The 22,926-nt window shown below is 42.8% G+C and overlaps 1 protein-coding gene across 1 annotated transcript in view; it reads right to left on the bottom strand.

The window, feature by feature from the left end:
• The window catches only part of XPO1 (exportin 1), a 108,904-nt gene that overhangs the window by 81,909 nt on the left and 4,069 nt on the right, over positions 1-22,926 (bottom strand). Inside the window, exons 2-6 of the mRNA XM_068128363.2 lie at positions 9,111-9,273; positions 4,506-4,607; positions 3,156-3,228; positions 1,710-1,771; positions 1,226-1,270 (exon numbers count right to left, since the gene is read on the bottom strand). Of these exons, the coding sequence (XP_067984464.1) occupies positions 1,226-1,270; positions 1,710-1,771; positions 3,156-3,228; positions 4,506-4,607; positions 9,111-9,236 (408 nt within the window). The 5' untranslated portion in view covers positions 9,237-9,273. The remainder of the gene's footprint in view (positions 1-1,225; positions 1,271-1,709; positions 1,772-3,155; positions 3,229-4,505; positions 4,608-9,110; positions 9,274-22,926) is intronic.

The raw sequence follows: 22,926 nt of genomic DNA, 5'->3' as shown, positions 1-22,926 counted from the left end.
AGTGGAGGAATGGTTGATCAGAGTAGTGATGGCAATGTACAAAAGAGCACGCACAGCTGTAAGGACAAAGGACGGAAACAGTGGTGAGTTTGAGGTGAAGGTGGGAGTGCATCAGGGGTCGGTACTAAGTCCACTACTATTTGTAGCTATGATGGAGGTGCTGGCTCGGAACGTAAAGGAGGGTTTACCGTGGGAGTTGTTGTGTGCAGATGATCTGGTGTTGATTGCAGAAAGTATGGATGGACTGAAGAAGAAGCTGAACAAGTGGAATAAATGTATGGAGACGAAAGGTCTTAAGGTGAATATCGGAAAAACAAAGGTGATGGCAAGTGGTAAAGCATGTGGTGAGGTGGAAAGAACTGGGAAGTGGCCATGTGCTGTGTGCAGGAAGGGTGTCGGAGTGAACTCCATTCAATGTACAATGTGCGCTGAGTGGGTTCATCAAAAATGTAGTGGTTTGAGAGGGTCATTAACCAGTGTGGCAGCTACATTCAAGTGTAAGGTGTGCACAGAGGGAGCTGCAGATGGAGGAAATGTTGAGTTGGATCTTCGAGACGGCATGAAGCTGGAAGGTGTGAAAACATTTTGTTACCTAGGAGACATGCTGAATGGAGAAGGTGGATCAGACTCGGCAACGGTTGCTCGAGTGAGATGTGCATGGAAGAAGTTTCGGGAACTGAGTGGCGTGCTGACGAGGAGGGGAGTGTCGTTGAAGCTGAAGGGAAAGGTGTATGCTGCATGTGTGAGAAGCGTTATGATTTATGGGAGCGAGACATGGGTAATGAACGTAGAGCATCAACGAAGGCTGGAAAGGGTGGAAATGCGAATGGTTCGGTGGATGTGTGGAGTATCGTTGAGAGAGAGGAAGCCAAATGATGAATTGCGAAAGATGATGGGAATAGAGCCTGTGATGGATGCTGTGAAGAGAAACAGTTTGAGATGGTTTGGTCATGTGTTGAGGAAGGATGAAAGTGACTGGTTGAGAAGAGTGATGGAAATGAATGTGGAAGGAAGTAGAGGACGGGGCAGACCGAGAAAGACTTGGCTAAAGATGGTCGAAGAAGAATTGCGGGCAAGGGGGTTAACAAGGGGAGATGCAGAAAATAGGGCAAAATGGAGAAGATTGTCATGGGGACCGCAAGGCTAACCCCCGCTCTTGCAGGGAGAATGGCCTTTAAAATGCCTGTTGTTTTGTTTGTTGTTGGTCCTTTGCAAAGACACTTACCTGAACCAAAATCATGTTGAGCTTTCCAAGATAAACTTTCTCTTTCTGCACAACAGAAAGAGTCAGAATTACAGAATACACTTTGCCCCAAGAAATACATATATTCAATCAACATGCCTTGATTAATCTCCTGAATATGTGTGACAGTAATATGTCGACTCAAAGGCAAGCCTCGATAATACAGTCAACCCTCGTTAATCCGACCCCGTTTAATTTGGAGATCTCGCTATCTGACCAAAACATTCAGGAACAGATTTCTTCCATTCATTTTATTCCTCTAATCCGCAAAATAGTTTATCCGACAATCTCACTAATCCGACATTGGGTGCTGGGAACAAAGTTGTCTGGATTAACGAGGGTTGACTGTAATGTCCAAGACCACACAAAAAGACAGATACAGTAATTAGACATGCCTCAATCACTGTTCAACTTAAAAACACTGAGATAGAAAAAAATGCCAAAGCTCAGCATGCAACCTCCTTACCTCCATTGTCTGAGGATCCTGTGAAGTCTTTATGATGAGGTAAACAACGTATTTCTTAATACCTGTAGACATGCCAAGCAAAAAGTCAGTATTTTAGTTAACCAAAACACAAAGGGTAATATCGAATGAAATATTCGGAGGACCCCGGACGCAAACCCCTCCGGAAGTCAGCCATGGTCTTGTCTTATATGTCGATTTGTCCATTGTCTTGTAATGTCTTTAGCATTCATGCTACTTGCAACAGTGCACACTTATTGCCAAAAACATCAGAACGGCACTCTTTGACTTCACGACGTCGACTGGTATGCCTCCATCCACATTATTACATCATTATACATACCTGTACCAAGTTTGATTTAAATCCCTTCAGCTGCTCTGAAGTATCACATTTTACCTGACATGACCTCTGACCTTTGACGTTGAAATCGAATCAGTTCATCTTTGCATCACATGTACTTATACCAAGTTTGGTAAAATTCACATCACTCGTTCACAAGTTAGCGCAGTAACAGAATTTTCACTTAACGGGAGCTCTGACCTTTGACCTCATTATCAATCCGTTCATCTTTACATCATTATAATACTTGTAACCAAGTTTAATTTCGTTCCCTTCAGCCGTTCTTAAGTTATCGCGGTAACAAAAACCCATTACAGAAATTGTCCTTTGACCTTTGACTTTTGACCTCTTCATGCTGAAATCTAATCAGTACATCTTTTCATCATAATATATACTTATACCAAGTTTGGTCAACATCTCAGTTGAAAAAAATAGTGGAATCATTTGTCATGCCAAGGCTTTCGTGGACAAGTCTGAATTTACACTTGCAAGGTACGTGTCTGCCGGTCAATGGAGTACAGCTCTGCACTTCAGTCGTACACGATGCTAAATACAAAACTCTCAACATCAATGGCATCTCCCATAACGAAACGGACTGTTTCCTTCTCTCTGCAGACAACTTGGTGGCTGGTGTTTCTCCCACCTAACTTGTATCCTTTCAGTAACCCACTCCTGGTGAAACTTCCAACATCAAGGCTCTTTGGTTTATCGCTTCTTTTGAATATAGAACCACCTTCCAGAGGCTGTACGATCACACGCACCCTTCCAGGTGCACTACCATCTCGTGTCATCCGTCATCCCTACCCAAAAATAATTATTACCCCAATTAACCCTATCTAACCCAAACCTCTGACTTGCAGGTTGTTGTTTCCTTCCCTCCTCTCACTTCCTGTTCCTTCAAACCCTTACTTATTGTGTGCAAGAGTTGCCCTCATGCTCTCGCCACTCTGTCACCTTGCTCTTTCATGAGCTTTGATCTTGTGGAAATTAAAAGTGCACAACACCCAGAGACTCCCAGAGTCGAGTTGCATTAAAAATGCTGAAATATGAGACAGTCTTGGGAAAATGGATAATAACGATTATTTACAGAGGAAGACAACATTTTGTACCTTCACATTGATTTCTTGGCAAAATCTTCCAACGAGTCTTGATTGCATTCTCGAGTATTTGCAATGCATAATACTGGAAATGTAAAAAAAAAAAAAGGAAAAATCAATGTTGCAACATTAACTAGACTGGCACTCTGACATCGTGATGTCAACCAATTGGTTTCCACCCATATTATTACATCATTATACATATTTGTACCAAGTTTGATTTAAATTCCATCTGCTGTTCTCTTATAGCACAATTTTACCCGACATGACCTCTGACTCTGGTACTGAAATCTAATCAGTTTGCCTTTGCATCATAATACTAGGATGTACTTACACCAAGTTTGGTCAAAATCCCATCAGTGATTCACAAGTTAGTGCAGTAACAGAATTTTTACCTAACGGGACCTCTGAACTTTGACCTCTTGACTCCATAATCAAATCCGCTTGTCTTTACATCATTATACATACTTGTAGTAAGTTTGACTTGGTTACCTCCAGCCTTTACAAAATATATCGTGGTAACAAAAATCTATTACTTACTCTGACCTTTGACCTCTTCACCTCAAAATCAAAGCAGTTCATCTTTGCATCATAATACATACAGTACTTGCACCATCTTTGGTGAAAATCCCATCACTGGTTCACAAATTATTGCAGTACCAGGATTTTCACCTAACATGCCTATGACCTTTGACCTCTTGACCCCAAAATCGAATTAGTTAATCTATACATCATAGTATACACTTGTATACTTGATCTAAGTTTGATTTAAATCCCTTCAGCTGTTCTCAAATTATTGCGGTAACGAAAATCTATCACGGACGCACAGACAGACAGACAGCCGGATGGACAACCCAAAAACATAAAAAAATACAGCAACCCAAACTACAATATCGTTCTTGCGGGTTACATAAAGACGAATCAGGTAAACGAGTGGGGAGTTAAACCATCACTAAAAGTTGGGGACTTCCTCAACACCCAGAAAGATCTCATATAAAGATCCAAGCTATACTAGGCCTTCATCAGAGCAGCAATTCTTGCACAACAAAGTTCACCAATGTTTGGAATACAATGTACAAAAAGAGTAACATGCATAAGATTCATACACTGAAACAGTTACTAAGCTTAATAGGACTACCCGTATAACTCCAACCCACTGATGTAGCAGAATGGCAAGTTGGTTGTTGCTGGCCCTCACCCTGGCACAACCACTTTTCCCTTTTCTCTCCACTCCTCCAACACCCTCCTCTCTCTTCTTCCCAAGTTTTCTCAATTCAGCTCCACTTAAACAACACCAGCTCTCCCCCCCACCACACTTCAAAAATATATTCACCGAAATGCAGTTAAACACCTACAACATACCTTTGTGTTCATGTTCTGAGAGAACTCGAGGATGGTGTCCACACGAGTCCAAGCATCAGGATGCTCCTTGAGCTGTGTCAGAACTTCCTGGGCCATGCGTTGCTATACAGAATAACAACAACAACAACAACAACACACAAGAGGAAGAATTCCTTTGCAATACATGTCCCCTACCGGTCCCAATGATGCAATATTTTCTATGTTCAAAAAGGCCATAACTCTGAAAAAAATGGCGAAACACCACAAAACTCAAACTTGTACTGTAACTTATCATAATAATGCCATGTACCAAGTTTCAGTTCAATACGTAAAATGGTATGGGAAAAGTCTACAAAACCACAGGTGGGACGGACAGATGGAAAGCAAGCCTATAGTCCACTCAAGTGAAACCGATAGGGGACTAATAAGCATCATACAATGGTTTCGCAATCATTATGCCACATAAAGGCCAAACAAACCAAATGTATCCAACTAATAATTTAAAAGGAAATACAGTATAGCAAAATAAGAGGCTGCAGACGCTCTACGTCTAGAGATTCCCTCTACTGCATTACAAAGCTCAAATCAGTCGAATCAGTACAGCCTCAAATTGTAGAAACAAAATGCAATTGTGTGAGCATCAACAAGACTCTCTACAACGGTTATACAAAGACAACCTATATCATTATCTCTCTAGATGAATCCCTCATAGACAGCATGATGCAGAGGTAGCTCACCTTCGTCTGAGGTTTTCTTATCTGGGTTTGTTCCCCAAGACGACTGTAAACCATTAGATTGGTGTTTCGTAGACTGGGAATTATATCACTAAGAGCGTCGTCCATCAGTAGGATGTTAAGCTAGGTGTCCCCCGTGCTAGCATTACTTGATAGACAGTGTCTTTCAATGAAGATTAGGCGAGATATCGCCAGAACACTAAACTAATTGCTGAATAGAGGACTACCATGTGTGTCTCAAAAGATCAGGACTCGTAGGCTACGAATGTCAGGACACTGCGTACGGCATAAGGACCAAGTAGTTAGTAAGCTGGTGCTCTGGGACATGGACAGGCCTCGAGAGGGGGGCGTCACTTGACATACGTCAAGCAGCTGAGGTGGAACACAGGACTTGCGACCACTGCAGACATCAAGTCGTGTATAGAGGATCGTGGAGTCTGGCATGCCATTATCATTGTCCGAGGAGACTCAACATGATTGATTGCCGATTGCATTACTGATTCCTGACCCCAACTAAGTGGTTGCTGCATCAGTGGTATTGTCACATACGCTAGATACGGTCCAAATGCGGTCCAAACTCCACAACCGACTCCCAGATTAATATGCATTCAATACGACCAAACTACTTCACACAGGTCATACTCGAGCGACACGTTGCCTACAATCCCACACATCATCGAAATATGCATATAAATGACATCACCAGTGTCCTTGCACTCCATTTATTTTGAAATGGATTTAGAGGAGGCATTAACAATTAACAGCAACATCATTAAAATAACAGTAAAGTGACAACCAGTATTGCACCTCAACATGTGAGCACTGTACTTAATTATTGTATCCTATTATATACAAACTCCACGTGTGGTGGGGTGGAGGGGGCTGGGAAGTGGCCGTATGCTGTGTGCAGGGGGGGTGTCGGAGTGAACTCCATTCAATGTACAATGTGCGCTGAGTGGGTTCATCAAAAATGTGGTGGTCTGAGAGGGTCATTTACCAGTGTGGCCGCTACATTCAAATGTAAGGTGTGCACAGAGGGAGCTGCAGATGGAGGAAATGTTGAGTTGGATCTTGGGGACGGCGTGAGGCTGGAAGGTGTGGGAACATTTTGCTGCCTCGGGGACATGCTGGGTGGAGGGGGTGGATCGGACCCGGCAGCGGTTGCTCGAGTGGGATGTGCATGGAAGAGGTTTCGGGGGCTGAGTGGCGTGCTGATGAGGAGAGTGTCGCTGAAGCTGAAGGGAAAGGTGTATGCTGCATGTGTGGGAGGTGTTGTGATTTGTGGGAGCGAGACATGGGTAATGAACGTAGAGCAGCAACGAAGGCTGGAAAGGGTGGAAATGCGAATGGTTCGATGGATGTGCGGAGTATCGTTGAGAGAGAGGAAGACAAATGATGAATTGCGAAAGATGATGGGAATATTGCCTGTGATTGTTGCTGTGAAGAGGAACAGGCTGAGATGGTTTGGTCATGTGTTGAGGAAGGATGAAAGTGACTGGTTGAGAAGAGTGATGGAAATTGATGTAGAAGGAAGTAGAGGACGGGGAAGACCGAGAAAGACTTGGCTAAAGATGGTGGAAGAAGAAATGCGGGCAAGGGGGTTAACAAGGAGATGCAGAAAATAGGGCAAAATGGAGAAGATTGTCATGGGGACCGCAAGGCTAACCCCGCTCTAGCAGGGAAAATGGCCTTAAAATGCATGTTGTTGTTGTTGTTGTTGTATTATATACAAATCGTAAAAAAAAATAAAATTAAAATCTTTAAAACACATTCGCATGGAATCCCAAAGAAACAACCAGAGAGTAGGATTTTTTTGCATGACACCACCTTACAAAACGAGGATCCTTTTATGGATTGCCATTAGCAACATATTTTGACATTTTTCAGCTTCAATCCCACAACAAATAAAATAAACTAGAGTGAAGTCGATGGCACGTCATCACAAATCCCCCACACTTAACCCTAATCAGACTGGGTTCTTTTGGCCCTTCTCACACACATACATACACACTCACAAGATAATATTGAGTGCCAAATTTGGTTATATGAACTAGTGTTCCATTTGTCATGTTACAAATGGCGAGATACGTGCCACAATTTTAATGGAGGGAAGTTTTTGATGATCTTGACCTAATGTGACCCTGACTTGATGACCATGAAAACTAACACTGGGGCATGTAGAGGAGCATTAAATAATGACCGAGACAAAGTGTAATTGTGACAAACTGACATATATATATATATACAGTGAAACCTTGACTTACGAGTTTAATTCGTTCTGTGACCGAGCTCGTAACTCAATTTGCTCGTTTCTCAAATTAAATTTCCCCATTAAAATGCATTGAAATGCTATTAATCCGTTCCAGCCCCCAAAAAACCACACCAATTTTTTTTGTTACATGTTTTTAAATAAGAAAAATGTACTTTATAAATAACAAATAATGTATAAACAAGCACGACCTCGTATATACTGTACATAATAAGCGGCATTACGCGCGCTGCTTGTAAACAAGGAGGAAGCGGACAACGCGGTAATTTGTAAGAGTCTTTATTCAAGAGCTCACTGTAACACTGGCGCGCTCCGGGCTGCGCGCCCGGTGTATATCCTGAGGCCACGCCTACCCCTCGGCGTGGCCGCCGCCCACTTGGTGCGCGGAATGATGTCACCACGCCAGTGAGCTTCCGTGTCCGCCACAATGTAAAGAAATAAACTGGTTTTATTAAGTGTATTTACCTTGAAGATCAGACGAAGATGCTGGCGGAGGTGGAGGAGATGACTTTTGCCTTTTTCGCCACACTTTCCTCGCTTTCACTTGCAGGGCGTTTCAATAAAAACCTGTCCAACGAGGTTTGTTTCTTCCTCCCTTTCAAAATGTTTCGATCGTACTGCTACGATCGTACTGCCTCGCCAAGTCGACAACACGCACACCTCGCTCATGTTTTTCGACGATTGCGTGTTTTATATCCAAGCACATCATCCTCTTCTTCTTCTCAGTACTGCCCTTGGCACTCAATTTCTTAGGACCCATGGTTAAAACTAAGAAATTTTCCAAAATAACCAACATGCGAAAACAAAGCAGCAGCGATATACGGCAGAGATGCTTGCACGGCAAGATAACCACGTGACCGGAACGCTCGTTGGGCCACCTAGTGGCGGGTGGCGTAAGCTCGTAACTCAGATCTCGGCTCGCATCTCAAAGCAAAAAACCGCCCGAGCGACGGCTCGTATCTCGGAAAACTCGTAAGTTGGTGCACTCGTAAGTCAAGGTTTCACTGTAATATATATATATATATATTGAATGCAGCACATAAAATTACCTGTGGAAAGATGTGTGCTGTGTAAAGCGAATGGGAAACCCGCCAGCACGGGCTGAAAAATGGCGCACTGCGCGGCAACCGTAGATTTGATTTTTATAAAATTAGTATAAAAATGTGCGCAAGACTTGAACAGAAAAAGTCATGAAAGCTCAGCATGGAAAAAAAAATTCTGTGACAATAAGGTGAAAAAAGCGGAGGCAGGGGGCAGAATCCACCCCCTCTTCCCTCTGGCCTGATTAGGTTTAAAGCAACTGGAAAATGGCAAAAAGTTCCACTAAGAACGACCAAATTTTGAGTTAAAAAGAGTTTTCCCACTTTGTCTCCTGTGACCCTAAGTGCCCACCCCTGGGGCATGAATGAGCATTGTATTTAAATTTCAACAGCAATTGTTCTTCACAACCAAACCAAGTCAGAGGAAGTTAATTATTCAAGCTATCAATAAAGTACAGTAAAACATGGCAAGTGGGTACCATTTCACACATTGTCACAGAGTTTGCACTCCAAGAACCTCCGCGTCACCAAAAGAATAAAAAAATTAAAACATCCCTCCAAAACAACAAATCACATTGGGTACCTGTGGCCCTTCTCCTTGATACAAGCAGCCGACCACATTGTCCAGAAGGTTGATATCCAACTTCTGGTTGAAATCTAAAAGCTGGCGTGCAGCATGATCTGCCAGCATTGTCATTGCGGCAGGCATGGACCTTTATGCTGGGCTTACCAGTCCAATAAGAAGTCTGCAAGAATAGCACAACAAGATGTTCAAGCTCAGTTATTGCCAGGTTGACGTCAAAATCTGATACATTTGTAATTAACAAATTAAAGTGTCCAGTTTAAGTCAAGGTACCTCATTAAAGCATATGTCAAGTAGAAAGCATCTCAAAATGCAAACAGTCCGCATCCGCTATGTACTCAAACTAAACTTGACGAACCCAACAGTAAACTAGACATAAGTTGACGTCGCCCAATATGCCTCCTCTCACATTAAGTCATTGCTTACTCTAACTTTGACTTAAAACCTCAAGAACATTTGGCCTCAATATCTAATCTGTACATATGCATTATGGTGCATGTTGTACTAAGTTTAGTCAAATCCGATAGCCAATTGTATCACATTACAGGAGTTTTAATGTGACCTCTGACCCTAAACCTTTTAATAACACATAATCTATCATAGATGGACGCACTGGCGGTTGTTTAGACAAACTTGTACCAACTTTGATTTAGTTCAGCTGTTCCTTCAGCTGTTCTCAATTTTCACATTTTTCACACGACATGACCTCTGACCTATACTTATGGTAAGTTTAATCAAAATCCCATCACTGGTTCAAACATTAGCATGGTAACAGAATTTATTTATCTAACAGGACCTCTGACCTTTAACCTCTTGACCCCATAATCTAACCCGTTAATTTTTACATCATTATACATACTTGTACCAAGTTTGACTTAGATCCCTTCAGCCGTGCTTAAGTTATTGCGGTGAGGAAAACCTATCACGGACGGACGGACAGCCCGAAAAGATAATGCCTCTGGTAACTTTGCCGCTGAGGCATAAATAATATAATTATACACACGTTACATTTATTAATTATTGTTCTCCATATTCTCATAATAAAGCTTTGTTGAAAAATTGATGACAAAATCTCAAATAGCAAAAAACAGGTTATGGTTGAAATGCACACACATGCACAATTGGAAAACCCCGTCCTCACAAGATGGCATGAGCATACAGGCTTTAAATTAAAGTGCGTCTAACCATGTAGACTTTAAATTAAAGTTCCGTCTAACCATGTAGACTTTAAATTAAACTGCGTCTAACCATGTAGACTTTAAATTAAAGTGTGTCTAACCATGTAGACTTTAAATTAAAGTGCGTCTAACCATGTAGACTTTAAATTAAAGTGTGTCTAACCATGTAAACTTTAAATTAAAGTGCGTCTAACCATGTAGACTTTAAATTAAAGTGTGTCTAACCATGTAGACTTTAAATTAAAGTGCGTCTAACCATGTAGACTTTAAATTAAAGTGCGTCTAACCATGTAGACTTTAAATTAAAGTGCGTCTAACCATGTAGACTTTAAATTAAAGTGCGTCTAACCATGCAGACTTTAAATTAAAGTGCGTCTAACCATGCAGACTTTAAATTAAAGTGCGTCTAACCATGTAGACTTTAAATTAAAGTGCATCTAACCATGTAGACTTTAAATTAAAGTGCGTCCAAACATGTTGACATTAAATGAAAGTGCGTCTAACCATGTAGACTTTAAATTAAAGTGCGTCTAACCATGTAGACTTTAAATTAAAGTGCGTCTAACCATGTAGACTTTAAATTAAAGTGCGTCTAACCATGTAGACTTTAAATTAAAGTGCGTCTAACCATGTAGACTTTAAATTAAAGTGCGTCTAACCATGTAGACTTTAAATTAAAGTGCGTCTAACCATGTAGACTTTAAATTAAAGTGCGTCTAACCATGTAGACTTTAAATTAAAGTGCGTCTAAACATGTAGACTTTAAATTAAAGTGCGTCTAACCATGTAGACTTTAAATTAAAGTGCGTCTAACCATGTAGACTTTAAATTAAAGTGCGTCTAACCATGTAGACTTTAAATTAAAGTGCGTCTAACCATGTAGACTTTAAATTAAAGTGCGTCTAACCATGTAGACTTTAAATTAAAGTGCGTCTAACCATGTAGACTTTAAATTAAAGTGCGTCTAACCATGTAGACTTTAAATTAAAGTGCGTCTAACCATGTAGACTTTAAATTAAAGTGCGTCTAACCATGTAGACTTTAAATTAAAGTGCGTCTAACCATGCAGACTTTAAATTAAAGTGCGTCTAACCATGCAGACTTTAAATTAAAGTGCGTCTAACCATGTAGACTTTAAATTAAAGTGCGTCTAACCATGTAGACTTTAAATTAAAGCGCATCTAACCATGTAGACTTTAAATTAAAGTGCGTCTAACCATGTAGACTTTAAATTAAAGTGCGTCTAACCATGTAGACTTTAAATTAAAGTGCGTCTAACCATGTAGACTTTAAATTAAAGTGCGTCTAACCATGTAGACTTTAAATTACAGTGCGTCTAACCATGTAGACTTTAAATTAAAGTGCGTCTAACCATGGAGACTTTAAATTAAAGTGCGTCTAACCATGTAGACTTTAAATTAAAGTGCGTCTAACCATGTAGACTTTAAATTAAAGTGCGTCTAACCATGTAGACTTTAAATTAAAGTGCGTCTAACCACGTAGACTTTAAATTAAAGTGCGTCTAACCACGTAGACTTTAAATTACACTGCGTCTAACCACGTAGACTTTAAATTAAAGTGCGTCTAACCACGTAGACTTTAAATTAAAGTGCGTCTAACCATGTAGACTTTAAATTAAAGTGCGTCTAACCATGTAGACTTTAAATTAAAGTGCGTCTAACCATGTAGACTTTAAATGAAAGTGCGTCTAACCATACAGACTTTAAATGAAAGTGCGTCTAACCATGTAGACTTTAAATTAAAGTGCGTCTAACCATGTAGACTTTAAATTAAAGTGCGTCTAACCATGTAGACTTTAAATTAAAGTGCGTCTAACCACGTAGACTTTAAATTAAAGTGCGTCTAACCACGTAGACTTTAAATTAAAGTGCGTCTAACCATGTAGACTTTAAATTAAAGTACGTCTAACCATGTAGACTTTAAATTAAAGTGCGTCTAACCATGTAGACTTTAAATTAAAGTGCGTCTAACCATGTAGACTTTAAATTAAAGTGCGTCTAACCATGTAGACTTTAAATTAAAGTGCGTCTAACCATGTAGACTTTAAATTAAAGTGCGTCTAACCATGTAGACTTTAAATTAACGTGCGTCTAACCATGTAGACTTTAAATTAACGTGCGTCTAACCATGTAGACTTTAAATTAAAGTGCGTCTAAACATGTAGACTTTAAATTAAAGTGCGGCTAACCATGTAGACTTTAAATTAAAGTGCGTCTAACCATGTAGACTTTAAATTAAAGTGCGTCTAACCATGTAGACTTTAAATTAAAGTGCGTCTAACCATGTAGACTTTAAATTAAAGTGCGTCTAACCATGTAGACTTTAAATTAAAGTGCGTCTAACCATGTAGACTTTAAATTAAAGTGCGTCTAACCATGTAGACTTTAAATTAAAGTGCGTCTAACCATGTAGACTTTAAAATAAAGTGCGTCTAACCATGTAGACTTTAAAATAAAGTGTGTGGGCTGTATCGCTTCAAATGGCAGCTTGGGGGACGTGATAATTTTCACTATTGTCGCACACACAAAGGAACGCAATTCACATGTACCCCATGGAAATGTTTTGCACACGGAGAAGCGATCAATCCCGAAACCACCGGAATAAAAGGCATCACACACAACCTCCGTCCACCTTCGGTAGCGTAGGTAAAAATAAGGTGCGCCAAAAAGAGTACATAAACCAGGGCAGAAAGTACACAATACAAGTTACCGAACTGAATGTGAAAAGCCCAATGATCAAAACAGCAAGATCCTTTCAATAAATAATTCAAGGCCTCAATCGTACGTGTCACAATGGCACCAGCCGATGGGAGTATTCACAAGTTATTGGTTGGCAGCAGGAAGGACGGCTGGCTTGACTCGTCTGGACGAGGTGTGTGTATACAAAAAGGTGTGACGCACCTGTGCAGGTCGTTAGCAGGGAAAATATTCAACCTGAAATTTTCTAAGTGTAAAATTTGTGATCTCCATTATCTTTACAATCCTTCAATTCCTATACTTATTAATCGTACAACTATCCTTGCCGGTAGTACACTCATCTACGGTGCGGATAGCACCTATCTAATCTACCAGGTACCAAATTCCTTCATCTGTCATTCTCAAAACTGTTCTAATGGCACTTGATCCCCTGATCAGCGCGCTAGCGAGTTGACCGTGGGTCGTGGCCCCCATCGTTCAGCTTCACACTTCTTCCTTCTTCCTAAGTGCTTCACACAACACAGTTCATGGTTGGCAGGTGTGACACCCATTTTCAGGCGTCCTTGCCCGGCTATTTCCGACTGGTGCACACGAGCCCCTGGGGCTACCTGGAGTGTTTCACCACACTTCTTAACAAATATATTATCGGAGCCCTCCTTTGGTGCCGTTTATCTTGTGATCCTTGGCACTCATCACCTCAAGTGCTCTTCCTAGGTACCTGAGTCTACAGGAATCTCTATTCCCATGCCTCCTCGGCATTCCATGCCCAAAGCTGTTCAGGTTTCCAGGGCTCAGATATCATCCTCTTTGACCGCAAAAAATTTAAGTCCAAAAATCATTATCAAAAAAAAAAAAAAAATTTTTTTCAATAGAAAAATAAGAACAATTAAGTAAAATAAGATCAAATAAGTAATATTTACCATCAATAAGAAGGCTTTTCTGCTTAGAGTTCCTGTACCGTACCGTGATCAATCTCCCAGGAGTGACCCACAGTTCTCTCACGTCTATCATGATTTGATGTTGCCTTGGTGAAGACAGGACCGCGCATTCTTCCATAATGTATTTGTTGTGTGTGGAGAGGCCTGGCAGCGGTTGCAAGCGTCGTCGCTGGCATCCCCAATAGGAATCCCCGATGCAACACAACGATGAAAATGAAAACGGGGTTCTTCTTCTTCACCACAATCTATCACCCTTGTTTTTCTTCAGAAAGATGATTTTGTTCCTTTATACTGGTCCTTTTGTTCTGTTGCATCCTCATTAAAAGTGTTTAAAAACTTGTGAAAACCGAACGAGTTTAAGATGGGCTGAGTTCATTTTTTTTCCCGCACTGCAGTGGCTTAGCGGTTAGGGTGCCGGCTTGGGATCCTAGGATCCTGGGTTCGAATCCCGATCGATCGCTGAATTAACGCCAGGGGGGTTGACAGCCTGTCATCCTTCCGAGGTCGGCAAATTGAGTACCAGCTTGCTGGGATGAATGATCACGGTGTGTACCCCGATTCAGAATAGGCACACTCTATCTATGCACATCGAAGAGCGTGACCAAGGGTTGGCGTCAGGAAGGGCATCCGGCCATAAAAACATTGCCTCAAACAGGGAACCATGATTGTCATGGGGCCCGCAAGGCTAACCCCCGCTCTAGCGGGGAAAAATGGCCTTAAAACGATCATTCATTCATATTCATTCACTGCAGTACGACACCGGAAGACAAAATGCAAAGTTTCAATTTTTTTATATTTTTGGCGATGCGGTACAGTATATAATTTAACAAGAAAGTTAAATTAAGGAAAATACTGTTATCCAAACATGGAAAGTGGAAGACTTTTGAAAACCGAAGGAGTTTAAGGTGGGAAGGGTTCAATTTTCCGCAAGTATGCATGAGTATTGGCATCGACTTGCGGTGTTTTTTTAAACTACTTTTCATAATTTTGCTGTGGTAATAAGGTCTGCAGAGAGAGAATCGCACACATAAAATAAATTACCATATTTTCTGGTGTATTAACCACGCCCCAGTTTTTCACCCTCAAAAAAAATTTTTTTTAATGCTCCCGGTGAAGCTTAGCGTAGGACTGGAAATGCATAGTCAGCCGTGTCATCCAACACTCAACATTACATACAGCATCCCTTATTGTAAAGGCATTCCAGAATTCTTTTACAGTCATCTGATAATTATCAGCTGATTTCACCTGCAAATCATGAAATCACCATCAGATTTACAAATGTTCTTCGAAGATAGTACACCTTGAATGGAGCAACCACTCCCTGGTCCTCATGTCACCTGTACGATCACCTCTTTCATACTGTCCTAAAACATCCATTTTTACTTTAATAGGGATGACCTTCCTCTGTATTTTGCTCGCACTACCAACCTTGCTACTCCACGGATGCTTTCCAGTCATGATTGCAAGGGTTACGTTTATTACAACCGCACAATTCACCTACAAAATGAGAAACATAACACTACATAGTACATACCTACACACATGGCGCGAACATGAAGGGTTTCCAGAAACTGAGGAAGGGGAAGGTGAGGGACAGGGAAGGCAATCTGGCTGGATCGGGTGTTATTGCGAACATGTTTTCATGTTCGTCAGTGCGAAAATTTAATCGCAGTGTTACTCCAAAACCTTGATCTTTTATACCCCTGTTAATCCACCCCAAATCCACCTCCTTCAAATTCCGTTTTATTTCCTGAAAGTCCTAGTAGTGTCTATCTTTTTTTTTATCCTGTGCACCCAGACGACGACCTCTCCCTTCCACAGATCTCCCGATGTCCCTGTTCCCTACTGTTGTGATTCCCTCTCCCCCCCCCCCCCCCCAACCCCTCTCGTCTCCCACTCCCTTTATTATATGACCTATGTGTTAGCCCTTACATGAGCCTAGACTTAGTATACCATTTTTTTTCATACTTTTTTTGCTATATCTGTGCATTAACCACAACCCTAACTTTTAACCTTTTTTGCCAATAAAAGGTGCGGTTATTACACCAGAAAATGGAAAATATGTTGTTTTTTCCAATGCCAGTGCACACTTTTCCCATTAATAACATGATATGGAATATATTTTATGAAATGGAATTTAGGTTTTTTGGCACTTTTTGAAATGTGGAATCACCAGCTGTACGAATGATCAGCATTAAAGTTGATCTGCATGAAAACTTGCACACTCATTGAGAGACATCAGCACGTCACCGGCGTCATCAGCACCGAATGGTTGTTAAAACAAACACCAATCTGTCACAATGAACATAACGAGCATGCTCGGCACCATGTCTAGAGGTGGGAGCACCGACGAACATCTAAATGTATTTAGTGATGTATTTAGTATTGCTATGTTTGTAGGGGGTAGGGATACCATAGACCAGGTAGCGTGCATAAATTAGCATGCTCCTTATGTCACGATGAAGAAGAAGAACCACCATGTAATAAGTAGGGAATTTGTATTAGCCCGGATGTCGTGTAAGGTGGATCTTCGTCCCCATTACGAGGAGTGGGGTATGTTAATTAGCTCAGGGGTTATGGGTAATTTATCCCTTGTATGACGTTACCTCTAATTTATTTCCTTTGTCCCTTTTGGCACCACACCATAGCATAGACACTAGTCAATCGCGCGCATTTAAACACCCTAATTAAAAACCTACCGGAAGCCAGGACATTGAGCGCTACGGCTGATGACATTGACTTTGGAAGCGCACAGGACGGGCGGGCCGAGGGCCATGCCCAGAAGGGCAGATTGGTCGGGGTTTTGATTGGCACAAGGCCGGGGTAAGATGGGACTTGCTGATAGGAGCAGGGAAGGACTGGTAGGGAGCGACTCGCTAATTGGTGAAGCACCCCAGATGACGTCAGAGCCTGGGTGATAAAAGAACGCGCTAGCGGACATTTCTCTCTCTTCTTCTTGGCTATTCGGTCTTGAGGACATTTTGTTCTCTTCTCCTTGGCTCCTCGCTCTGACCGAATTCCCTCTTGCGCTTTTTCTCGCCTGGACCTCGTACGAGCGGTGGCATTTTGCTCTCGGGCTCAAGGGAGCGATCGTGAACGGCCGCGTTTGGAGATCTTGCTGGTGGTCGTGAGGAGGAAGAGCCGCTGCTTTCCAAGCAAGAGCGACAGGTGGATGAGCGCTGCTGGCTCGCCGCAGCACGACGAGGCCTGGAGGAGCGCGACACACAGCGAGGCCTGGGTTCCCGTCAACGAACGTGCGGTTCCCGCCAAACGCCCCGGACAACCTCCACGATTACTGACGAGACCACACCAGCAATCAGAGTTAAGTGCACACAAACGCTATTTATTTGCAGTTATTTTATCCTTTGTCTGTGTTCGGGTCTGTTTGGGAGAGCTCCAATTTAGGAATTTATTATTATTTGACCTCGTTTTATTTTACAGGGTCCGTCAGGGAGGTGTGACGATTTTCAGAAAACTCGTACACAGTTATTTTTAGTCGAATTCCAAAAATTTTTTAGCCGCGTCACAGATGCTGCTAATAGAGTGCCCTCTGCTGTTGTTGTTGTTGTTCTTCTTGTTCTTGTTCTTGCAGAGAAGACAAAACCTCAAAGCTCCACCCATTCTGGGAACCATAGCTCCACCCATTGTGGGAGAGGCTTTATATAAACAAATATCCACCATTTTATTAACTCGCATAGCTTTGAGGCCTGTTTTGTAGGCCCGTGGTGTCTTCCTCTCTCACACAGTTTTATTTCAAATCAAATTCGATATATCATTTCATTTTTCACAGTCGCTAACATAGTTTTAGACTCGGTTGAAAAACAACGGGAAGAAAATCCGATGAAAGTTGCCCTTTATAGAACGAAATGAATTCTCAAAGGCCTGTAACTTCAAGTCCATTGAGATTTTTTTTTTTTAAATCGCGGCATGGTCAGTCATACACCGCCCGAAATAACAGACAGGAAAATGCCGAGATATATATATATTTTGTTTAAATCGCGGCATAGTCAGTCATACACCGCTCGAAATAACAGACGGGAAAATGCCGAGATATATTAAAAATTCGTCCATTTGATGACAATCGTCACGATGAAATATTTAATTTATACGTCGTCACAATAATGTGGAGAGAGGAGCATAGCTTCGTTCACGTGTCGCCACATATGGGAAATTGCCGATATATATATTTTTTAAATCGCGGCATGGTCAGTCATACACCGCCTGAAATAACAGACAGGAAAATGCCGAGATATATTAAAAAATCGTCGCAACACACGGGAAATTGCCGAGATATATTTTCACTTTGCACAAAAATAACATCAAGTAATCGAATCAATAGGAATGTCCTGTGCCTATAACATCGACGTTATAGGCACAGCTGCATCTAGGCATTGTGTAACATTGACGCGGCTTTTGTTTTAATTAAAACTTTTTGTACTTGTTTTTTAAAGACTACATATCTAATGCCATGTAACACACTGTAAGAAAGACATTTAAAAAATGTAATTCATGTTTGAAAAATGACATCATCTAAATGGCGGCCGTTCTTGTCCAAGCATTCTTGCAGACGCGCGGAAAAGTTCCAGCATTTCTCAGCACAGCAGCATCCCTCAGCAGTTCCAGCATTCTTTCTGCGAACGTAAACTGCCGTACGAAATCATTCTGCTGCAGTTCTTGAACCACCATGATTTTGTACGCGTGATAATGAAGGTCCAAGTGCAAAATTCGACGAACTGATCTGTCTGACATCCGTAGAGCGCGAGCGTGCCGTACCGCTGACCGACGAGGGCTGGCCTCCACAGCTTGTCGAACCCTTTCAATGTTTTCCGGGGTCCTAACGGTTCGATCACCTCCCCGAGCTGCTCCCGGCCTCACAGATCCAGTTGTCCTGAAGTTTTTTACCCACTTCAATATTGTGTTTTGAGACGGAACGGCGCCACGTCGACCAACATTGAAGTGAGTACGAAATCTGCGCTGTGTAAGCACCACCGAACTACCCGTTTGAATAAACGTCTCAACAACAAAGACGCGATGTTCAATCGTCCACAGCTCCATGGCTACTGAAATGGCGCCTAACGAGTAACCAACAGCCATCACGCATGCGCTAGACCCCCCACTTGCATTGTTATACCCAATTCAAACATGAATTACATTTTTTAAATGTCTTTGTTACAGTGTATTACATGGCATTATATATGTTGTCTTTAAAAAAAATAAAAATTGAAATTCGACTAAAAATAACTGTGTACGAGTTTTCTGAAAATCGTCACATCTCCCAGCCGGACCCTGTAGTTACCGGTATTTCTTAATGAAGCCGGCATTTTCTTGTATATTTTAAACACGTCTCGGTTTGAGTTGATTTATTGCAGCTTTGAGGACTGCCAGTGGGATCCGTGAAGGTAAGCGCTCTGGTTTCTCCCCCTTCCTCTTGTTTCCCCACGCGTATTCTCCGCCATTTGAACTGAACGCCTCGGAGTAACAGCTCGTTTGGTCATCCGTGCTACCCTAAGATGTTCACCACACAGGGTAGTCACGCGACAGTATGTTTATTTGCAGGTCTAAATTAAATATTGCTGGTCTCGGGTGCTACCACTACAGGCTGGAGTTATTGGGTACTGGGGCTGGCCCCAGATGTCGGAGATCCCTAGAGGGTCCATCCTTAGCCATTTCTGACCCTAAAAATGACTTTTAATTGTGGCTACATTTTGGTACATTTTACATTTTTGGTAAGCAGTCGAATTTTTTTTTTTTAAATCACATTCTCTGGATCAACACTTTAATAAACGACAACGACACTAGTTAGATAGCACACTTAGATAGTTAGATAGCCAGACTGAACAGTTTACGTTTTGTATCCCACTGATAGACCGGATCTGGATCCGGACCTGAACCAAAATCTAATTGGTTTGTTCTTGTCACTTAGCCAACTCATCCACCAAGTTTTGCCATAATCCATCCTCAACTTTTTGAAACATCATGCGAAATATCGTTTTGCCCCAATTTCTCAATGGTGAAGAAAAAAAACCAAAAAAAAAAACCTCAGCCCTGAACTTTGCAGTGTGTATCATCTATGTAAATAAAACTGTAAAAACATCCAGTTTGTGTCTTTATCACGGTTCTTCTGTAATACAAAAGTCTTCACGAAGCCGACTTAACGGGATTGCTTCATCTTGCGTCCCCCTTCACTTGACGGCAGCACGAGAAAATTGATCTTTTGGACTCGTCGGAATAATAATGAAACTGGGGTGTCGGAGATGGACGATTGGGAAACGGGAAAGCATGTACACTACTCACAATAAGTTAGGGATATTGGCAGGTTCTTCGGTGTGGTTGATTTTGTGTATTAATTATGTTGAAAAAAGTTGTTGGTCCTAATATAATGGTTATTAATGTGTGAAAAAACACAGCATTCTTGATTTCAATACCCTAACCCTAACCCCTATAAAAAAAATAAACTCACTCCCACAATATCCCTAACTTATTGTGAGTAGTGTATTATTGTCGACTATGAGTTTATCAGCCAGACAGGCACACATAGGAAATAAAAAAAAAACATCTCACTCCACGCATGTGCGATTGGACAAATTCAGTCTGGTACTCTTAAACTGCAGGTTTGTTTTCCGATTCGTGTTCAAAATATAAATTTCAATCAAGCTGTCCATCAATCAATAGCTGACGGATGTAGATGGGCAGACAGACAGACACAAGTGAACAAATTGCTTAACCCCACTTTTCACTTAGTGGGTTTTTTTTGGTTTTTTTTTTATACAAGATCGAGGCTCGTGAAAGAGCTAACATTAATCACACAAAAAGACAAACCGACACACAAAACACAAAAAACAAGGGGAGCGGCAGACAAGATGGGGAGAGAGGGGGAAGGACACAAAAGAGAGGGGGAAGAGGGGGAAGGACACAAACACAACATTTGAGAGCAGGGACATCGGGAGGACTTGGGGGGAGGTGGGAGAGGAATAAAACATATGAACACTGCAAGGACTCTGGGGTGAATTACCGGGGGTAGAAAAGATCAAGGTTTTCGATCGGGGAAGATAAGAGATGGTGGTGAACAGCTGTTTTAAAGACCTGGAGGGAGGAGTGGGATTGAAGGGAGTGGGGGAGTTTGTTCCAGAGGCGGGAGAAAAGGGGAATGAAAGAGTGAAGGTGAGCAGAGAGCCTAGACTTTGGCAGTTTAACCATAAGAGGGTTGCTGGCAGATCTTGTGTGACCTGAAGGAATATTGACGAGGGATGATCCCGGGGATGACGAGACAATAACAGAAAGAGAAAGCTGTACCACGTGGCGAGGGAGCATGAGCAAGAAAAGAGAAAAGGGCACATATGACTCCAGGCATGCAAGCCGCCCACCATGTACAACTCCAGGCATGCAAGCCACCCACCATGTACAACTCCAGGCATGCAAGCCGCCCACCATGTAAAACTCCAGGCATGCAAGCCACCCACCATGTACAACTCCAGGCATGCAAGCCACCCACCATGTACAACTCCAGGCATGCAAGCCACCCACCATGTACAACTCCAGGCATGCAAGCCACCCACCATGTACAACTCCAGGCATGCAAGCCACCCACCATGTACAACTCCAGGCATGCAAGCCACCCACCATGTACAACTCCAGGCATGCAAGCCACCCACCATGTACAACTCCAGGCATGCAAGCCACCCACCATGTACAACTCCAGGCATGCAAGCCACCCATCATGTACAACTCCAGGCATGCAAGCCACCCATCATGTACAACTCCAGGCATGCAAGCCACCCACCATGTACAATTCCAGGCATGCAAGCCACCCACCATGTACAACTCCAGGCATGCAAGCCACCCCCCATGTACAACTCCAGGCATGCAAGCCATCCACCATGTACGACTCCAGGCATGCAAGCCACCCACCATGTACAACTCCAGGCATGCAAGCCACCCCCCATGTACAACTCCAGGCATGCAAGCCATCCACCATGTACGACTCCAGGCATGCAAGCCGCCCACCATGTACAACTCCAGGCATGCAAGCCACCCACCATGTACAACTCCAGGCATGCAAGCCACCCACCATGTACAACTCCAGGCATGCAAGCCACCCACCATGTACAACTCCAGGCATGCAAGCCGCCCACCATGTACAACTCCAGGCATGCAAGCCACCCATCATGTACGACTCCAGGCATGCAAGCCACCCACCATGTATAACACCAGGCATGCAAGCCACCCACCATGTATAACTCCAGGCATGCAAGCCACCCACCATGTACAACTCCAGGCATGCAAGCCACCCATCATGTACGACTCCAGGCATGCAAGCCACCCATCATGTACGACTCCAGGCATGCAAGCCACCCACCATGTACAACTCCAGGCATGCAAGCCGCCCACCATGTACGACTCCAGGCATGCAAGCCACCCACCATGTACGACTCCAGGCATGCAAGCCACCCACCATGTATAACTGCAGGCATGCAAGCCGCCCACCATGTACAACTCCAGGCATGCAAGCCGCCCACCATGTACAACTCCAGGCATGCAGGCCGCCCACCATGTACGACTCCAGGCATGCAAGCCATCCACCATGTACGACTCCAGGCATGCAAGCCACCCACCATGTACGACTCCAGGCATGCAAGCCACCCACCATGTACGACTCCAGGCATGCAAGCCACCCACCATGCACGACTCCAGGCATGCAAGCCACCCACCATGTACGACTCCAGGCATGCAAGCCACCCACCATGTACGACTCCAGGCATGCAAGCCACCCACCATGTACGACTCCAGGCATGCAAGCCGCCCACCATGTACAACTCCAGGCATGCAAGCCACCCACCATGTACGACTCCAGGCATGCAAGCCGCCCACCATGTACGACTCCAGGCATGCAAGCCACCCACCATGTATGATTCCAGGCATGCAAGCCACCCACCATGTATGATTCCAGGCATGCAAGCCGCCCACCATGTACGACTCCAGGCAT

Source organism: Myxine glutinosa, chromosome 9, assembly GCF_964187855.1.
Source record: "Myxine glutinosa chromosome 9, kmMyxGlut1.1, whole genome shotgun sequence".
Lineage (NCBI taxonomy): Eukaryota > Metazoa > Chordata > Myxini > Myxiniformes > Myxinidae > Myxine > Myxine glutinosa.
The sequence above is the reverse complement of the archived record's forward strand: the minus strand, read 5'-3'. Positions and strand labels throughout refer to the sequence as shown.